The 21,516-nt window shown below is 38.8% G+C and overlaps 1 protein-coding gene across 3 annotated transcripts in view; it reads right to left on the bottom strand.

Moving 5' to 3' along the window:
* MGAT4A (alpha-1,3-mannosyl-glycoprotein 4-beta-N-acetylglucosaminyltransferase A) overlaps positions 1-16,918 on the bottom strand; it is a 131,511-nt gene extending 114,593 nt beyond the window's left edge. The window contains exons 1-2 of one of the 3 annotated variants that reach the window (XR_005068001.1): positions 16,879-16,918; positions 11,900-12,198 (exon numbers count right to left, since the gene is read on the bottom strand). Coding sequence is in view for 2 of the 3 variants with exons in the window: in XM_037056804.1 (XP_036912699.1) it covers positions 11,900-11,993 (94 nt within the window). In the remaining variant the exon portion in view is untranslated. Of the gene's footprint in view, positions 1-11,899; positions 12,199-16,877 lie in introns of all 3 variants that reach the window. The other 2 variants (XM_037056804.1, XM_037056805.1) reach the window with 2 other exon arrangements.
* Positions 16,919-21,516: the final 4,598 nt, after the last annotated feature.

The following is a 21,516-nucleotide window of genomic DNA, read 5'->3' as shown; positions in this document are numbered from 1 at the left end:
ATCTACTCAAAGACACAATGTAATCAAAACATCAAAAGTTAAAGTTGGAGAGAAACTTAAAAGCAACAAGAGAAAAACAACTTCTTGTATACACTGAAACACCCATAAAACTATCACCACAATTTTCAGGAGAAACTTTGCAGGTCACGAGGTAGTGGCATGATATATCCAAAGTGCTGAAAGCTAAACAATTCCAACCAACAATGCTTTCTTTACCTGGCAAAATTACCATCCAGAATCAAAGAAGAGATATAGTTTTTGAAACAATCAAAAACTAAAGGAATTCAACACCACTAAACTGGACCTACAAGAAATGACTTAAGGTTAAAAAAATCACTAATTAATAACAAAAAAGGAAAGGAAAAAATTCAAAGGAAAGTAAAAACAAAGGAAAAACAAAGGAAAGTAAAATTCTCACTGGCAAATAAAAATCTATAGTAAACATAGTACACGAAGCAATTATAAAGCTAATATATAAAAGTTTTAAAAAGTAGTAAAAAATAACTATAACTACAACTAGTAAAGAGAAAAACAAAATAAAAAGATATAAAATGTGACATCAAAAACAAAATGTAAGAGAATAAAAAGGTAGGATTTTCCAATGTGTTAAAACTTAAACTTGGTATTAACCTAAAATAGATTGTGATCTGTGTGTGTATAACTCATATATGTGAATAACATATAAATTGATATACAGAATAATATATGTGACCCTCATGGTAACCACAAAACAAAAACAAATAGTAGATACACAGAAGATGACAATGCAATATAAAAGACACTAAGTCATCAAAACACAAAGAAAGAGAAGAGAAGGAACACAGAGGAACTATAAAACAGCCAGAAAACATATTATAAAGAAAACAACAAAATGGCAGTAAGTATGCACACATACCTATATGTAATTATAATTACTCTAATTGTAAATGAACTAAATTCTCCAATCAAAAGACATAGAGTGGCTGAATGAATTTCAGGAAGATATGTGGCCTAAAAGAGACATACTTCAGATACAAAAACACACAAAACCTTAAGGTAAAGGGATAGAAAAGATGTTTCTTGCAAATAGAAACCAAAAGAAAGCTGGAGCAGCTTATTTATATTGGACAAAATAGACTTTAAAACAAAAACTGTAGTAAAAGACAAAGGCGGGCATTATAAAACGACAAGGGGTTGATCCAACAAAAATATATAACATTTGTAAATATATATGCACCTAACATAGGAGCACCTAAAAATATGAAGTAAATAATTAGAGTTGGAGGGAGAAATCAACAGGAATACATGGCAGGGGACTTTAATACCCTACTTACATCATGGATAAATCATCCAAACAAAATCAATAAAAACACCAGCCTTAAGTGACACATTAGACCAGACTGATTTATACCTGATCTATTGTGAACATTCCATCCAAAAGCAACAGAATACAGAATTCTCAAGTGCACATGGTACATTCCCAACTACCATGTTAGGTCACAAAACAAGTCTCAATAAATTTAATAAGTCTGAAATCATAGCAATCATCTTTTCAGACCACAATGGCATGAAACTAGAAATAAATCCCCCCCCCAGAAAACTGGTAAATTCGCAAATATGTGTACATTAAATGACATGCTATTAAAAAACCAATGGGTAAATGCAGAAAAATCAAAGGGGAAGCAAAAAAAATGACTTGAGATAAATGAAATGAAAATGGGAATACAACATTCCAAAAATCTATGGAATGCAGCAATAGAAGTTATGAGAGGCAACTTCATAGCAACACAGGCCTATCTCAAGAAACAAGAAAAATTTCAAATAAATAACCTAACTTAACACCTAAAAGAACTGGGAAAAGTAATCAAAGCCCAAAATTAATAAAAGAAAAGAAATAAATATCAGAGCAGAAATAAATGAAATAGAGACTAAAAAAAAAACAATAGAAAAGATCAGTAAATTTAAAAGCTGGTTCTTTGAAAAGATAAAACTGATAAACCTTCAGCTAGACTCACCAAGAAAAAGTGAGGGCTCAAACAACTAAAATCAGAAATGAAAGAGAAATCACAACCAATACCACAGAAATGCAAAAGATCGTAAAACACTACTATGAACAATTACATGACAAGTCAACCTAGAAAAAATACATTCCTAGAAAAATATAATCTTCCAAGGCTGAACCAAGAAAAAATACAAAATCTGAGCTGACCAATTTTTAGTAAAAAGACTGAATCAGTAATTAAACACACACACACACAAAAACAAAGTCCAGAACCAGAGGGCTTCAGTGGTGAAATCTACCAAGCATTAAAAGACAATTTAATACCTGTCCCTAAACTGTTCAAAAAAAACTGAAGAGGGAGAATGCTTCCAAACTCATTCTACAAAGCCAGCAAAACCCTGATACTAAAACTAGAAAAAAAGATAATACAAAAAAAATCACAGGTCCATATCTGATGAATATAGATGCAAAATCCTCAAAAAATATTAGCAAACCAGCCCTGGCTGGCATAGCTCAGTGGATTGAAGGTGGGCCTGTGAACCAAAGGATCGAGGTTCAATTCCCAGTCAGGGCACATGCCTGGGTTGCAGGCCAGTTCCCAGCAGGGGACACACAAGAGGCAACCATACATTGATATTTCTCTCCCTCTCTCCTTCCCTTCCCCTCTAAAGATAAATAAATAAAATCTTAAAAAAATATATTAGCAAACCTAATTCAATTATATCTTAAAAGGATCATACACCATGATCAAGTGGGGTTTATCCTAGAGATATAAAGATTATTCAACATTTGCAAATCAATCAACATGATACACTACATAAACAAAATGAAGGATAAAAATCACCTTATTTCAACAGATGCAGGAAAAGCATCTGACAAAAGTCAACATTCATTTATGATAAAAACTCTCATCAAAGTGGGTATATAGGAACATATCTCATTATAATAAAAGCCATATACAAGGTCTATCCAGAAGGTATCCAGCCATATAATATGAAAATAGACGTTTACTAAAGAAGATATAAGATATAAGAAACACTGTACATAGAGCAATGTCACCTCAGTCCCCTTCAAAGCGGGCACTTTGGGACCTCACACAGTTTTCCCAATTGCCATCAGCTGCCCTGTCATATTTTCCTGAATCTCATCAATGGTCTAAAATCTCTTCCCTTTCAAAGACGATTTTAGTTTTGGGAAAAGCCAGAACTCGAGGGGTGCCAAATCTGGGCTATAGGGGGTGCCGAGTCACCTGCATGATTTGATATTTCACCAAAAAACTGAAAAAGATGCGATACATGAGCCAGTGTGTTGTTGTGATGAAGCTGTCAACCACCAATTGCCCACAGCTGCAGCATTCTGAATCATCCAAGTAGTTTCCATGAAGGAATGTTCAAGCTTAATGCAAAATTCCACTCTGAGTTATTTTAAATGCAATGGCCACAGAGTACACATGGTCACTCAACAGAATCTGCTCCCCCCACTGACTAGTACAGTGAAGTTATTGTTCACGCATGTGCATTCCAGTCCTCACTCCTTGGCTGCCAGGTTATACTGATGTCACATAAACCGTTCTCATTATATTAACAATGGCTGGACTTCTCCGAACAGACCTTGTATGACAAACCCACAGCTATCATCACAATGGTGAAAAGCTGATAGCTTTTCCTCCAAGATCTGGGACAAGACAAAGATGCTTACTCTCACCACTTTTATTCAACACACTATCAGAAATCCTAGTACAACAATTAGTACAGCAAGAAAAGAAATAAAAAGCATCCAAATAAAATAAAGTAAAACTATCATTATTTGCAGGTGGCATGATCCTATATAGAGAAAACCCTAAAGACTCCACAAAAAAACCTGTCAAAATAAGTGTATTAAAAAAAGTTGCAGGATATAAACATCAATATACAGAAATATCTAGCATTTTTATACACTAATAGTGCACTATCAAGAAGAGAAATTAGTAAGACAATCCCATTTACAATGGCAACAAAATATAAAATACCTAGAATTACATTTAACCAATGAGGTGAAAGAATAGAAATTTAAAAAATTGTAATTTTTAAAGTGTGTGCTGTTCTGAGTACCATAATGAAACTTAATCACTGTCCTGCTGTATTCTGCCTAAGACATAAATCATCACTTTGTCCAGCATCTTCATGCTGTATGTGCTACCTGTCCATTAGTCATTTAGAAGCATGCTTAGTTAACTCATGGACTGTTGCAGTGTCACAACAGTGCTTGTTGTTCAAGTGACCCTCATTTTATTTAATAGCGACCCCAAAGTGCATGAGTAATAATGTTGGCAATTCAGATATGCCAAAGAGAATCCTAAAGTGCTTCCTTTAAGTTAAAAGATTGCTAAGACCTACAGTAAGAAAGAATTTTCTATCCATGAAATTGTGAAGGAAAAAGAAATCCATGCTAGTTTTGCTGTCACCCCTCAAACTGCAAAAGTTATGACCACAATGTGAGATAACTGCTTTGTTAAGGTAGAAAGGACATTAAATTTGTGGGTGGAAGATAGGAACAGAAAATGTGTTCCGACTTGTCGGGGCCTAAAGATAGCGGATGCAATCTATCAAGAAGATCGCACCAGGAGGGCTTGGCTGAGGCAACCCAAACAGGATATTGCAGCCAAGCCCGGTGGCCCCACCCTTGGGGGCATCCCTGGATCACGAGTACTAACTACCAATCAAGATGCTGATCACGCGCCCACCTACCAATCGTCGCCAGGAGCATGCAGTGAGCATGCACAGGACAACCTATCAGGACCACTTCCCCTTTTCCCCTGCCCTCTATATAACAGCACCGCCCAAAATAAAATTTGCAGCTTGATCAGAATCCTTTGTCTTGCTGCCTTTCTCCGCACCTCTTGTTCCCATCCCTATACATCCGTTTCAGGTAGACTCGGGACCCCAGTTGACTATTCCGCGGGACGGAACACTGACTGACAGCAAAGTGCTGTACCAGAAAGCATTAAGTCTACACAAAGACTTCAGCAAAGGACCCACTGAAACAAATGACACCAAGCCATTTACTAATATATCGTCAGAAAGTCCAAAGTAGCCTAATGCTACATCACAATGCCTGTGTTATTCACCTCACTTCATTTCATCACCTAGGAACTGTGTCATCTTACATCATCACAAGAAAAAGAAAGGTGAATATAGTACAATAAGATATTTTAAGAGAAACCACATTCACATAACGTTATAATATACTGTTATAATTGTTCTAGTTTATTACTGTTGTTAATTTCCTAATGTACCTAATTTATAAATTAAAGTTTATCATAGGTATATATGTTAAAAATAATTGTATATATAGGGTTTGGTACTATTCACAGTCTCTGGCATCCACTGGAGGTCTTGGGACATACCCCCCATAGAACGGGTCTATTGTATGTACCCCAATGTTCACTGCAGCAGTTTTTACAATAGTCAAGATATGAAAACAACCTAAGTGACCATCAATGGATGAATGGATAAAGGAGATGTGGTATATATAAATGGAATACTACACAACTATACAAAAGAAAATCTTGACAAAAAAATCTTGACATTTGTAACAACATGGATGAATCTTAAGGATATTATGCTAAGTGAAACAAGTGAGACAGAAAGACAAATACCATATGATTTCACTTATATGTGGAATCTAACAAACAAAACAAAACAAAACTCACAGATACAGAGAACAGAATGGTAGTTATCAGAGGGGAAGTGGGATGGGGTGAGCAAAATTGGTGGAGGGAGTCAATTGTATGGTGATGGACAGTAACTAGATGTATGGTGGTAATCACTTTATAGTGTATACAAATATCAAATTATAATGTTATACACCTAAAACTTATACAGGGTCCAGCAGAAGTAACACCTGCTTGAGTGTGGTTGGTAGGGTAATAATACGGGTGTAATAATTTATATTTTTAATTTGAACATTTTAATTTAAAATGTCATATTGTATGCTTGAGTGTTTCATTGTTATGTTGCAGAATTACATGCTTTTCATAATAAAAGATTTTGTAATAAAACAGTGTTTTTTGTACTAGAACCTTATATAATGTTATATACCAATTTTACCTCAATAATAAAAAGACAGTGTAATTCTAGCACAAGGAAGGTCAACGGAATAAAATTGTAAGTCCAAAAGTAAATCCATAATCTATGATCAACTGACTTTCAACAACAGTGCCAAGACCATTCAATGGGGGAAACATAGTCTTTTTAGCAAATAGTGCTAGGACAACTAGAACAACTGGAGAGCCGCATACAAAAGAATGAAGCTGGACCTTGATGTCCACCACATACAAAAATTAACCTAAAATGGACCAAAAAACTAACCATAAAAGCAAAAAGTATAAAAACCTTAGAAGAAACAGGAGATTCTTCATGATCTTGTATCTGGCAAAAAATTCTTAGATAGGACACCAAAAGCACAAACAACAATAAAAAATACACTGAAATTCATCAAAATTATATATTTGGTGCTTCCCAGTACACTATCAAGAAAGTGAAAAGAAACCTACAGAAGGGGAGAATATATTTGTGAATCATATATCTGATAAGGAACTTTTATCTAGAATATATAAAGAACTCTTACAAGTAAATAAAAAGGCAACCTGACTTTCGGTCAAGATGGAGTTGTAGTTAAATGTGGCTCGCCTCCTCACACCACCACAGCAAAAATTACAACTAAACTACAAACCAAATATCCACCAGAATTGTCAGAAAATCAAGCTGTATGAAAGTCTGACAACCAAGGAATTAAAGAAGCCACATTAATCCAGACAGAAAGGAGGGACAGATAGGCAGAGATGTGGAACAGGCAGTCTTACACCCATGTGTGGTGGATAAAAATCGGGAGGAATACCTCAGGAGAGATGGATCCCAGCCCCACACCTGACCACCCAGTCCAGGGTTCCAGTAGTAGGAAGACAAGTCCCCATATCTCTCACTGTAAAAACCAGTGGGGATTGGGGTGCCAGAACAAACTGCAGGATTCGTAGGAGTTGCCTCTTAAAGGGCCCACAATGGACTTAGGACTTAAGTTGACAGCTTCTGGGCTTCAGCATCAGGCAGCAGCTGGAAGGGCACCAGTGGCATACAGGGAGAAACTGAACTGTTTGGCATTAGAGTGACTGCTGGGGGATAGCTTCCTCTAGGACAAAACTCCAGAGGCCAGGCAGCAGCACTTCACCATTCTGAGCCCTCCCCCACACAGAGCCACAGAGTAAGCAGCAAGGCCATATGGAGACTCCATCAACCTTGTTCACATGGGTTGCCCCACCCTGGTAATTACCTAAAGCTCCACCCCAACCAACTTACCAGTGAGCTTTTCTATAATAGGCCATGCTACGAAGACAGGGAGTCAAAGCAGCTCTACCTCATGCATAGAAACAAACACAGGGAGGCTGCCAAAATGAGGAGAAAAGGAAATATGGGAAAGGACAGAACAAAACTCCAGAAAAAAAACTAAACAAAATGGAGATAAGCAATCTATCACATGCAGAGTTCAAAACACTGGTTATAAGAATGTTCAAGGAACTTAGTCAGGACCTCAAGAGCACAAAAAAGATCCAGTCAGAAATGAAGGACACACTAACTGAAATAAAGAACAATTTATAGGGAAAAAACAGTAGAGTGGATGTAGCCAAGAATCAAATCAATGATTTGAAATACACGGAAGCAAAACACAAGCAATCAGAACATCAAGAAAAAGAATCAAGGGTAAAAAAGGATAGTGTAAGCAGACTCTGGGAGAACCTGAAGCACTTGAAACATTCGCAACATTAGGGGTGCCAGAAGGAGAAGAGAAAGAGCAAGAAACTAGAAAGCTATTTCAAAAAATAATGAAAGAAAGTTTCCCTGATTTTGTGAAGAAAATAGACATACAAGTCCAGGAAGCTCAGTGAGTCCCAAATAAGATGGACACAAAGGGGACCAAAGCAAGACACAGCAGAATTAAAATGTCAAAGGTTAAAGATAAAGAGAGAATAAAAGCAGCAAGACAAAAGCAAGTAGTTACGTACAAAAAAGTTCCCATAAGACTATCAGCTGATTTCTCAAAAGAACCTTTGCAGGCTAGAAGGGACTGGCAAGGATTAGTCAAAATGATGAAAACCAAGAACCTACAAACTAGATTACTCTATCCAGCAAAGTTTTCAATTAGAATGGAAAGGCAGATAACGGGCTTCCCAAACAAAGTAAAGCTAAAGGAGTTCATCATCACTAAGCCATTTTCATATGAAATAATAAAAGGAGTTAAGAAAAAGAAGAGGATCAAAACTATGAACATTAAAATGGTAATAAATTCACAACTATCAGCATTTAAATCTAAAAAACAAAGTAAGCAAACAAGCAGAACAGGAACAGAATCATAAATATAGAGACAATTTGGAGGGTAATCAGTTGGGAAGGGGAGAATGGTGGGAAAGGCATGGGGATTAAGAAGTGCAAATTCATAGGTACAGAATAGATGGGGGATGTTAAGAACAGTACGGGAAACGTAGTAGCCAAAGAACGTATATGCCTGACCCATAGACATGAACTGGGGAGACTGCCAGAGGTAATGGGAGGTACTGGATGGAAGTGGGCAAAAGAGGAAAAATTGGGACAACTGTAATAATATAACCAATGAAATATACATATTTTTTATAAAGGCAACCCATTTTTAAAAACAGGCACAGGATGTGAGTGAACATTTTTCCAAGAAAGTTATACAAATGGCTAAAAAGTACATAAAAAAGATGTTAGACATCATTAGTCATCAGGTAAATCAAAACCACTATGAAATACTACTTTACAACCACTAGGATAGTAGAATCAAAAAGCCAGATAACAAGTGTTGTCAACAATGTAAAGAAATCAAAATTCTGATACCATGCTGAGGGAAATGCATAATGATCCAGTTACTTTGGAAACCAGTCTGGGTTTCCAAATGATCAATCATAAGTTACAATATAACCCAACAATTCCACTACTAGGTAAAAATACCCAAGAAAACTGAAAGCATATGTCCACAGAGAAACAGGTACATGAATGTTAAATATCCCCATGGACAAGGAATTACAACTGCTTGCTCAGTCTTGCTGAGTTTTTGGATTGTTTCTGACCAAAGTAGGAGGTTCATTAGGGGCCCTACCCCCCACAACTAAGACACGTACTTACTCCTGTCCCGCTTCATAACACCTGCTTTCAACTTTCCCAACGTGTCCATACCACATACTTGGAATTCTAGTCATTTTTATATGGGAATCCTATGTCCTCTGGACTGGTAACCTGGTCTAAATTCCAGCTCCCCTGGATGGGTTCCTAACATCCTCCCCAATTTATACTAACCCTATGGTGCTTGTATATTCTTCCAAGTGGTAAATGAAGACCTATGACAAACTAGATACACTCCTAGAAACTGCACTGCGATTACCAGTTAAAACTTGAGACAGTCTAGGAATGCTATGAGCCAATTACAATGAGTATTTCACAATTCCAAAGCACAAATAAATACTCTACAGCCTTTTAGAACTCCATGGATGCACATGCAGATCCCTCTACCTGACAAGCCCACTGTTCCCTACTCTCCCTGGAACACCTTTCACATTTACTCGTCCTCTATGAAGTGTCACAAAAATCAGTAGCTTCTGTCTCTGCTTTTCTGGTCAATAAAGCAATAGCAAAGAGCATCATCTCTGGAATCAGCAGCCCAGAGTTCAAACTTCACTCCATCACTTAAGGTATGACCTTGACAAGTTTCTTAACCACTGTGTTGGTTTCTCACCTACAGAAAGGAGGCAGGTGAGAAATGCCTCCCAGGGTTGTTATGAGGATTAATGAGGGAATACACAACATGCACAGCACTGTTACTGCTTCTATCTCCAAACTGATAGTATCATATTTGTTTACAGGCATCTTCCCCTACCAGTCCCTTAGCTTCTCAAAGTTGTGAAGTGACTTACTCCTTCTCATATTCGTAACATATAATATAGGCACAGGACAGGTACATAAAAGGGACCAAGGAATAAATAAAAAATAAAAACTATTAATCCAGCAATGTCAAGATTATGGAAACCATGCTTTCAATATAAAAATCAGAGCATGTGGTTAATGGGTATAATGGAATACCCCAAATCAGGTCTGCTCCAAAAAATCCAAGTTGTTTGACTGTCAGGACAATCTAGAAAGAATATGAATGTTCAGCAGTTAGAGTGATTACATAAACAATATAGCATTACAACACAAGGGATTTTACATAACTATAACAGGTCTCTGTTGATACCTGAAAGAGTATGGACAAAACACTGAGCAGAAAAACAGTACATAAGAGTATGCATGGAAGCATTACAGAGCTATTCAAGGAGTAATAATAAAAAAGAACAGATTTTTTTATGTGTATCTAAACCACATAGTGAAAGAATCTTATATTTTTTAAATTAATTTTTATTCTAAAGACAGCTTAATACAAAAAAAATGCTTATAATGCCTTTACATAAGAAATAAGATAAATGGAATAGATAATCTAATACTTTTAATCCCTTAAATACAGTTTCCCCATTATTAAAATTCTGTGAATAGGTAAGTTTCCTGACTTGAAAAAAAGAAATCCAAATACCCTTAACAAATTATGGTTAATTCCCTTACTTTATAAGTAGACTTTTAAGGCCAGTCATTTGTTTTATTCATATCAGGGAGAGTCAACAGATTGATTAAATTAACTAATCAAAGTTCTCCCTGCATAGATCTTTTTCCTTTGGTACAATTAAAAAATAAAACCTAAAATGCATAATCTGTCCACGAAGAAGAAAGGTCTTCAACAAGTTTTTCATTCATTTTTCTCCAAAGAGTTTCCCCCATAATTAGAACCCAGAACCCAGCTCACGGGGGCTGGGAGTGGGGACAGAAAAGAAAAAGAATACCATACTTGCTCAAAGCACAGAGCGTATGTTTTTCACTTATATCAGCTTATTTATTATATACATATACCCACAGATATATCAGTATGTAAATATGCATATCTATATAAACACAACAGAGAAAAATTGTCATGAATTCATCTTTTCAGTTATCTTTATACAAATCAGTAAAACAATGTCAGCAATAGCAACATCAAATAACCAGGTTATGATGACTGCTCTAACTGGACTCTAACAAAACAAATATGCCCTCATCAAGACACCTCTATCTTTCTTGCCATCAACATTCCTTAGATCACTATAAGGAAAGGAGACAGGTAAAAAGTATAGATAGGAATCTACTCCAAATAGTTTCTCTTCAAAAACGGCACCCCCAAATGCATTATCCCTGAATATAGTTTCAATTACTAAACAGATAACCTTTCTTAAAAACAGAGTTCAACAGTCTAACGTAATTAATTTTAAAAACTTTTTAAGTTTTCTAATCAGAATTCCTCATCTTCATAAATATTTTTGCCTAAAGAGCAATCTGTCAACACAGGCAGCTTAAATCATTAACCACGTAGCACCAAATCATTAGTGTAATCACCATGTAAATTTCATGAAGTCACCAATTAGATCCTTTTAGGCATTTTGTACAACATCCAGTAAAGGATGCTTATTAAACATTTATGATATTTAATAATAAAAATAAAGTGCAAAAAGTCTTGATTAGGTAACTTGCCTGTCATACATAACATAAAACACTGTTCAGTATCTGTTCAAATTATAAGATACCCAAAACAAAACAAACCCCATTCAAATTAAAAATTGTCTCCTCTGTCTAAGAATATTGCTTCATTTTTATGTCAGAAAGAAACTGCTAGGCCCCCAGCAGATAGGATGCAACATGTAGACTGTTGGAAGAAAGGTAATCTAAGCATTTAACCTAAGCATTTATGTACCATTAACAAAGCACAAAGCCTAGTACATTTCATGCGCATTTTTAGAGATATTTTCCTTACCTTTCCCATTTTGCCATGTAGTATACCAAGATAAAGTAAGGAACGAAGTGACAAATGCTAAAACAGTGGCTACAGTTCCATTTCGGAGCCTCATCTCATTTCACCATCACACTGGTTCATATGTCAACAAAGTCAAGTAAATCCAGTGCCCCTGGCTCTGGGCCAGTGAAAACAGTCAATAAGAGAGGTTCATTCCAGATGCTCTGCAGAATATGTCTGACAGCATCACCAGTCACAACTGCTATTCAGAATTGTCTTCACAGTCTTCATAGGTTGATATCTCAGGGTTTCTTCCTATCGAAGAGGAAAAAAGAAAGGAAAACTTGTTCAGTAATGCAAAATATTGGTTTCTTCATTTATTAGTCACCCTTACAAGCAGACTTTTGGCAGGGACAAACTGTGTCTATGAAGATTATTCCCACCTCTAAACCACTCACTTAATATACTAGGATTATAGGGTTTTTCTCCTCCAGGGAAAAAAGCATCAAACTACATATATTCCCTCCTCATTTGTTTCGTCTGTGAAAAGAAAGTTATGGTTATGTATGTAAGGAGGTAAGTTGTGGGGCTCATTAAACATATAATAAGCCAGATTCCAAGCTGAGAACGCTAATGATCACACAATGGTTCCTGAGTAACATAATCTTCACTCTCCTCAGTTTTCCCATAGCACAATAGCAGTTAATGTTTTTTTTAAATATAAGAAAACTGACTACAACATACAAGGATCAAAAAACCTGGGTCCTGGATCTCGCTCCAACATTATTTACATGACAAGGTATGTCACTTTAGGCATTGCTCTTCAGGCAAATTTAATGCCTACCCTCAAATTAGGAAGGTTTAGGCATTTTAAAAATGCAGCTATCGAACCAGAATACTGTATGACTGATCCATCACTTTATCACCACCCATCTAATAAAACTACTGAAAAAAAATGGAGTGAAATACAGTCCTCAGAGGTATTTGAGCAAAGGTGGCTAGTACATAATAGGTTCTCAATAAATGTTAACTTATTAAAAATAAAACCAAACTATAAAAACTATAGCCAAAAAAAACTATAGCCAGTCACTTGCTCAGTTCACTTTATGCATAGCTGGTCTCATTCCCTGGGGGCATGTGAAACACTCAGATGCACTTTGATTACTGGTGGCCTCAAGGGGACCCCAAGATGCACTTCACAACATACTAGAGTGTAACTCTAGTGGGGTGAGTTAATGCACCTCCAAAAAGGTCTACCAAGCCCAAGGGACAATTCCCTCAGTAAAAGAATATGGCCGATTAAAGTAGCCACTTGTAGACAATTCTGAAACTACCATCTCAGCTACGCTGTAAAACTGAGCATTACTAGAAATCTCTACTGGTGAAGAAAGATCACCAGAGCACATTATTAGTAATACAGATGCTACAACTCACTGAGTGTTTCCTATGTGCTGGGTCCATTATATATTTTTTAATTTAATCTTTATTGCATTTTTCCCACTACCATTTAGTCCCCTTATATCCACCTCCCCCCAGCAACTACCACACTGTTGTATAAGTTTTAAATCATCACAAAATTCTATGAGGCAGGCATTACTAACCTGATTTTACACACAATAAAAATGAACTCAAAGAGAACCCTAATTTGTATGACTCCAAAGTCTAAACTCTTATCTACCAGATTTTTTGCCTCTCAAACTCATCCACCTGCACCCAGGCAGGGAGAGTGGTGCCAGGGATACTCCCAAGTCTCAGGTTATATGAAGAATGTTCACAAGGTGTTAAGTTTAGCCAACAGTTTAAGTGCGAATTTTTAAAATGTTTATACTCCATAACAAACATGGAACAATTACAAAATAAGCTGCAAAATTCATAAGAAATCTCAAAGTTTAAACTTAGAACCTTCAACAAATTCCTCTTCCTATAGCCTTTGACTAACACCCCTTCCTACAATATGTGCATACACAAGCCCTAAGGCACGCCTATAATCTTCCTTGGCCAGCAGCTCTAACTGTGGTATAATATTCTAGAAGCACTGAACTCCCCGGTGCCACTTCCCTGCTTACTCTTACTATCTAAAGATATTCTCACTTACAAGTTATCACTTGTTTTCTAAACCCCAAGATATTAATTTTCTATAATTAACACAAGTTAACATCAAATATGTCCATGTCTACTGTTCAGTTTAAAATCTTCATGGTGAATTCTGTACTTTCAATTCCATAAAGTGCCTAATAATCTTATATAACTAAGCACCCCATAATGAGTTATGATTATAAAAAAAAGAAGTGATAACAACGAACTATGTAACTTGGAATTTAAACCCTGGTATGACATTAATTGGGGTGGCCAAAAATCCCACTACGTTTTTTGCATGTAATGGCTCTAGTAGCATTAAGTTTTTCAAACTCCATTTGAAACAATTTTGTTTCAAAATCTGCACAAAATCAGTGAGTTTTTGTGCAGTCATTTAAATAGCAAAGATAAAAGAAGATATGCAACATTTTTGGCATGTTATGTTTTATTATTTCAAGAAAGGTAAAAACACAACTGAAATGCAAAAAAAAAAGACATGCAGTGTATGGAGAAGGTGCTGCAACTGATTAAACATGTCAAAAGTGGTTTGCAAAGCTTCTTGGTACTACTGACACTTTGCCCAAATAATTCCTTGCTGTGGGGCTGTCTTATGCGTTGGAAGGTATCTAGCAGCACCCCTGGCTTCTACCCACTAGAAGCCAATAGCAGGAGATACTGACATACTCAAAATATTCAAATCAATAAAGTTATTGGTGAAAATGAAAAAGGTGTCTTTTATTCCACAGAAAAAACTAAATGGACTTTTTGGCCAACCCAACATTAAAAACTGGAAAACCTTCTGTTGCTATTTTGTTCTAGTAAAAGATCTAAAAGTATATGGGTTAGACTAAACATTAAATTAGTAATCATGGGGAAGTAACAAAACAGCAAATCATAAAATTAAGAATATTTTAATATAGTTTTATCAAATATAAATAAAGCCCATTATGATAAAAGCCAGTATAAATGGGCAGAGACAATTAAAAGTGAATGAATTCTAAAAGCAAAGTAAACTACAGATATACTATTGAAAAATATAAGAAATATTAAACAGAGGAACTTACTAAGCCCTGGTTTAAAGAAGATATTGCACTTATAATGAATTCTACTAACAAATAAGACCTAAAATTCTACAAGAAAACTAAAGCAGCATTTTACTCAGGAAGAATGTAGTCATACATTTTAAATCAAAGTTTCCAAACTAATGAAGTTTAACTGCACAATACAAGTGAAGACTCAGGACAAGAGCAAAACTAATGATCTCTGGTCTTTTTTTTTTTTTTAATTGATCTCTGGGCTCTTAAACCAGGAGAGGCCATTGCTAGGCTGGACAACCAAAAGCCCTCTGAATTGACTGATTAACTCAAGAAGACAAAGTGAGCCATATTTTAAAGTATCCAGGTTCACAAAAATCTTATTCTGAATCTATCACTTTACACTTTTGAATCTTTAACGAAAAAGGTAGTAGCTAAAATTCCTAGTCATCTTCTCCATCCTGACAAAAATGAATGAAACTTTCAACTCTAGATCTCACACTGAAAAAAAATGTTTTATTAACAGATTTTTAAGGGATGCAGTCCTATATTTTTATTATTAGGTAACAGGTTATTTTAATTTGTTCTCTAGACAACTCTGTTCCATTGCTCATAATATTTCTGCTGAACATTTGACAAAGTCCTTAATCACCATCCTACAGACAAGGCAGAAGGAAGAAAGGGGCAATCATGAAATCCAAGATGTAATCTCTCTAACTTTATACACCACAATCATGTTAAAATTCATTTATTTTACATTTGTGAAAAGATTAATATTTTTACTTAAAACATCTTACATAATTTCATCGTCTAGTGCGTTTTCGGATTTACACGTATGAGTAAAGAAACCGACGCCATACCCTGTTAGCAAACTACTCTGTAAAATAATCATAAAAGGAAACATAAAACACAAAACGCATAATATTTGATTCTAAATTTAGGTTCTAAATTCAAATAACGTCATTATCTTATATCAGAATTCCTCCAACAGCAAAAGTACAACAGCAAAACATATGGAAACCAATAACCACATACATTGTGCCTGTTCATATTTCGCAATTCGGATTGTAAGCAATGACCGGACTTCAGAGAACACACGCTTCGAGAAATAAAGCGGGAGCGCGCGAGGAGTATGACTGCCAGCTCATAAAACACGCCTTCGAGCCATCACCTGGCACACTCAATGGAATCATCAGGATCCAACCTAAGGGTCCCACGTGCAGCTTCCTCCGTAAGTGGTGGGGAAATGGGCTGCTCTTTGACACCACACCATTACCAGGTCTTCACTTTGTAGGAAAATTTGCTACCTCGGCTGCACGCCCCCTCACCAAGGCGGGAGCAGCCCCCGCCTCTGGGCCCGGGACCGCCTCGCCCCTACCTCACCTGGCCCGCGGCCCCGTGGAAACGCCAGACGCGGGCCCTCGGCAGCTCTGTTCGATCCGAGAACAACTCTCACTTCCCTTCCGCACCCCCAAACCCACTCCGCCACTTTGCCCCAAAGTAGACTAGCCCCGCCGCGCGGGGCAGAGCCGGGAACGCACCAGGATCCCGGCCAGCCACAGGAGAGCTCGCGGCACCGAGGGGCCGCGCTGAGGACTGCAAGGAGCTGACACAGCGACCAGGTCACCCGGCCCACGCCCGGGGGCCAGCCCGCGCCGGGACTAGCGGAGCAGCAGCCCGCGGCGCGCGAACTCCCGGTCGGGCCGCGACGCGGGTGGCTCCGTTACCAGCAGGTGGATCCCCGGCAACCCTGTGCCTGAGAGGCAGGCAGTAGGCGCCACCCCTCAACTCTGCGCCTCTCGGCACAGCCGCCCTTGCGCGACCACCTCCAGGCCCACGACTTCCCGCGGTCGATAGCCGAGAGTACCCTTCACCTTCGTCAGTCTTACCTCAGCCGCTCCTGCTGCTGCAACTGCTGTTACCGCTGCTGTTGCCGCCGCCAGGCGCCCCGCCTCCCCGCGGAGACTCCGCCCCCGTCTCTGGAGCTCTGGCCGCCCCGCCCGCGACCCCGCCAGCCATTGGCCGCCGGGGCTTCGCGCCGTCCACTAGGCGCCCCCACGCGGCCGAGCCGCTCCCGTCAGTGGCCCACCCGGCTGTCATTTAGGGGCGCGGTCTCGTAGCCTATATAATTCTCGTGAGATCTGCATTTTTCTCCCCCTTCTTTCAATGTCGCGGCTGGGTCTGTAGTGGGATCCACTAGTCTGGTCATAGACTGAAAGAGCTTGGCTTCTGCCCGACGGCCGGCGCCGCCTGCCAGCACGCCGCCTGCCAGCACGCCGGCCCACCGTCCCGCCGGCCCACCGCGACAAATAGCTTAATCCTACCAGCACGTTGCAGAGGCAGTCTAGACGGCCAACAAAAGGCCTCTCAGACCCTCGGCCTTCTCCCTGGCGCACAGCCTTGCTACTCTGGCCTGCCCCAGTCCGGCCCCTTCCCACCACTGTGGATCCCTTTCCCCGGACGTCCTGCGCGGGTAGCGTTCCTGGAGACAGGTCCCAGGGGCGGATCCCGCCCTAATCCAAAAAAGCTTCCGAGGCCCGCAATTCTAGGCACCTCCCCCACTGTCTCTGATCGTCACAATACCTCCAGCCTTAGAGTTATCCCCAATTTACAGACGAGGAGACGGGTACCCAGGGACAAAGACCGACTTAAGCAACGAGGAACAAGAAATATAACTAGACTTTAAATGCAGGTCGTTTAAATGCTAAAGTCTGTGACTTTTCCACTACACCACACTGTTCTGCCCCTTTCTCCTGAGCCCCGTGTCCTTAAATCTATCACCATTTCCCATATTTTGAGATCAACTTCAGAACCAAATAGATAATCATTTATAGAAAGCCTGAGTGGTCTTCCCCGGTTTCCTTAGTATCCACATATACTATGACTTGCGTTAATAAATTCAATTAAAAAGTTGAATTTTAAAAGACAAGTAACTACCATTGGGTACATCTTTGGGTACTTACCATATACCAGGCAACATGCTAAGATTTCAACTGTGTTATCACGTTTAATTCCCATTTTTCATGAGGAAATTGGAGCTCAGAGAGTTTGTTCTAAGTCACACAGCTGGTGTTACTTTGAACACCAGAAATGTGTTATTTTAACCACTATAATAATCCTTGTAACCACCTTGCAAGTTAATATTTATAGGAAATCAGGGGCTCAAGATCAAGAAAACATCCTTGCTCCTGCCAAGCTCCTAAAGTAATAAATAGGTTCTTTTTAGAAAACAGTAATTCAAAGATTCAAAACTCTGAAAGACAACCATCAATCAGAATGTGGAGGTTTTCCAGCAAAATTCCTTTATTTTTGTCTCAAGTTGAAGTAATTAATGATCAGCTGTGATGTCCATGGGTTTCTCAGCTGTCCTATGGTGAGTTCTCTCTCCATAACTGTCAAACTGTTTTAAAGGTTCAGAAAGAGATACATGATTCCCCCTCTTCTATGATTCCCCTCCAATTTAGGGGAGCAAACAAAAAAGGGGTTTATCCACTATTCAGTACTGTGAACATGACTTAGGCATGACAGTCATGACATTGAATGACAATCTTTCTGTCTGCTTTGAGGGCCTGAGAGTCAAATTTCCTGTATTCTATGACAAAGACATTTCCTAGTAGCAAGCTGGCAATGGATTTCATGAGCAGATGTAAGCAATAAAAACTGAGACCATTCCAGGATATAATCTTTGATCCATTGTTTAATATATATTGCCTAAAATACTTCTTATGGAGGGACAACCCTAGACCTTATCATACAGTGCTCTTAATGACAGACAAGCAAACTCCTTCTTGCAGATGAAGAAAGCACTGCCTTTTAACAATGCATGGAGAAGCCACCAAGCCACATCCACAGGATTAGCTGAAGACCCGACAGCACAGGTAGCTACTAGCCCTATTTTACAGAGGAAGAAACTGAGGTTTAGTTATGCAGATACAAGTAGTAATATAAGCAGGTAGTAAATAATCCAACCAGAATTCAAATCTAGAGCTGTTTGATGTCAGAGTTTCTACACCACCCACTATACCACCCCTCTGCTCCCACCTTCAGGAACTGATAAACTTTTTGTTGAGTGGGTGACTATTAAAATATTCGTCCTGTCAGGAAGGTATCAAGCCATGTAATATGAAAATAGAGATATTTATTGAAGAAGATACAAGATATAAGAAACATTGTACATAGGACAATGATGCCTCAGTCCTTCAAAGTAGGCACATTGGTACCTCACACAGTTCTCCCAGTTGCCATCAGCTGCCTTGTCATTATTTGCTTGAATCTAATTGACCGTCTGAAATCTCTTCCCTTTCAAAGGTGACTTTAGCTTTGGGAAAAGCCAGAATTCACAGGGTGCCAAATCTTCAATTGGTAAATGAAGCTGCCAGTCACCAGTTGCCCACTGCTGTGGTCTTCTGAATCGTCCAAATAGTTTCCTCAGAGACATATTCAAGCTTAATGCAAAATTGGTGCAGATTCATTGCTCTACTCCCTCAGTCATTTTAAATGCAAGGGCCACACAGTACACATGCTCACTCAATAGTGTCTACTGCCCCCACTGACTAGTAGAGTCAGTTATTGTTCATGCATGCACATTCCAGTCCACTCTCCTTGGCTGCCCAGTTACATTGATGTCCTGCAAACTGTTCTCATTATATTAATAATAGCTTTTTCCGGACAGACCTCATATGTATGTTTCTCAAGCTGACTCTATTTTTTTTCTCTCTCAGTGTGGGAAGGAAATGAAAGCATTCACAAACATTCTATAAACATATGTCAGAGGAGAAAGGAAAGCCTGGAAGGGCAAGCATCAAACACAGACTCAATGGGATTATTAGGGAAGACAGCAAGAATTCCCTCTGGATTCTTTTTTAAAATATATTTTATTGATTATGCCATTACAGTTGTCCCATTCCCCCCTTCACTCCCCTCCACTTTGCACACCCCTCCCCCACCATTCCCCCCCTTTTGTTCATATCCATGTGTCACAAGTTCTTTAGAGTCTGTATTTCCCATAGTATTCCTGCCCTCCCCACTGTGTGTTTTCTACCTACCATCTATGCTATACATAGTCGCTGGGTTGTGACGCGGTCTGGCTGAGTGGTTTGTTGTTGTCGGACTTCCATACAGTTCAATTTTCACTGTTTTGGCTGTGTTTTTGTTTCTAAAGCTTCATTGTCTTTAAATTTAGGTGTGGGAGGGGGCACAGTGTTTCCACCTACCCCCTCTAGATTCTGATTAGTGGCCAAACCCACAGGATAAGATAAAAGCGGCAGAAAAAAACCAACTGCCTTTTTTGGGGGGCCTTTCTGATAGTTCTTTGCTACTCCATATGACAGCAGAAAGGCAGGTTTTTAAAGAAATATAGTGGCACAGCGCACTTGTCACAAACAATTCACATTTTAGTTCAGGAAAGTCTGGATTTCAATTTTTTGTCTAGAAAAAAATTTCAATTTTTTGAAATTTTTTGAGGCTTGTACCTGGAATACAAGCCTCAAAGAATGAGTTAAAAATTGGTTGATTGTATATCTTAACTTTGCAGGTTACACGGTTCTAGACTTTCCAACCACGTCTATGGTATTTGTTTTAAACTATCAAAGGCAATCATTCCAAACCCCACTGAGTCCAATCTACCAGGGAGGACGCCCAAAAAACAGAATTATCTTCTGGAGGGTGGGTCTCTTGTAGTACGGGCTACCCCCACCAAGTGAGTGTTCTAGGAACCCATCTATATCAGCGTACCAACTGGTATTGTTGTGAGAGGCTGCACTCAGCTTCGGTGATTTTTTTTTGGGGGGGAGCTCTTTTAACACATTTGCCCATTTCATGATGGGTGATATGAATGCACCTGCCCACAGCAAGCTGTGGTCAGCAGTTTTTGACCAAACATGGCATTACCCCCTGTGCCCTGCCCTCCCTATCACTTGATCTTGCCCTGAGCAACTCTTGTTTCCCCAGATGAAAAAAAGTCCTCTGTTGGCAGCTGACCAACAGCCATCCCTTGACACAGTCAGGATGGATGGGATGTCTCTGCACAGCAGAGGCAACTGTGGCTGGACTTCCTGTCTATCTCTACTTGCATGTTTGTCTTTGCCATTAATAGGTGGTAGGATTTTTAGACACCTGCATTTCAGGTCCAATGATCCGCAGAATTCCAATGAAGTTGTACAAAATAATTCCTTGGCCAGAAAACAAAGTCCCCCTAATGAAGTAGCCCCTGAATGTCTAAAAGTGGATGAAGTAACAGCCCCTCCTCTACCTTGGACAGGAATATGTATTAATTAGAAGTAGACAGGCAGAGAAACAGGAGAAGCTGGTTAGCTACTACAAACTAAGCACGTAGAAATAATTACCAAGGAGTTAGAGTCCATATTACATAAAGAAGCATTTTAGACAGAAAGATAGATAGCTAAGTAAGACATCACAAAGGCCTTGTAATGAATTTCCTAACTTCTGCTCGGTCTAGCGTACCCTTTTGCCCCATGTCAAATTCTAAGAACTTTAATAAACAATAAGACATTCAAACTCTGTACATAG

The sequence above is a fragment of the Sturnira hondurensis genome, unplaced genomic scaffold (genome assembly GCF_014824575.4).
Source record: "Sturnira hondurensis isolate 20B ecotype Veracruz unplaced genomic scaffold, ASM1482457v3 Scaffold0009178, whole genome shotgun sequence".
Lineage (NCBI taxonomy): Eukaryota > Metazoa > Chordata > Mammalia > Chiroptera > Phyllostomidae > Sturnira > Sturnira hondurensis.
The sequence above is the reverse complement of the archived record's forward strand: the minus strand, read 5'-3'. Positions and strand labels throughout refer to the sequence as shown.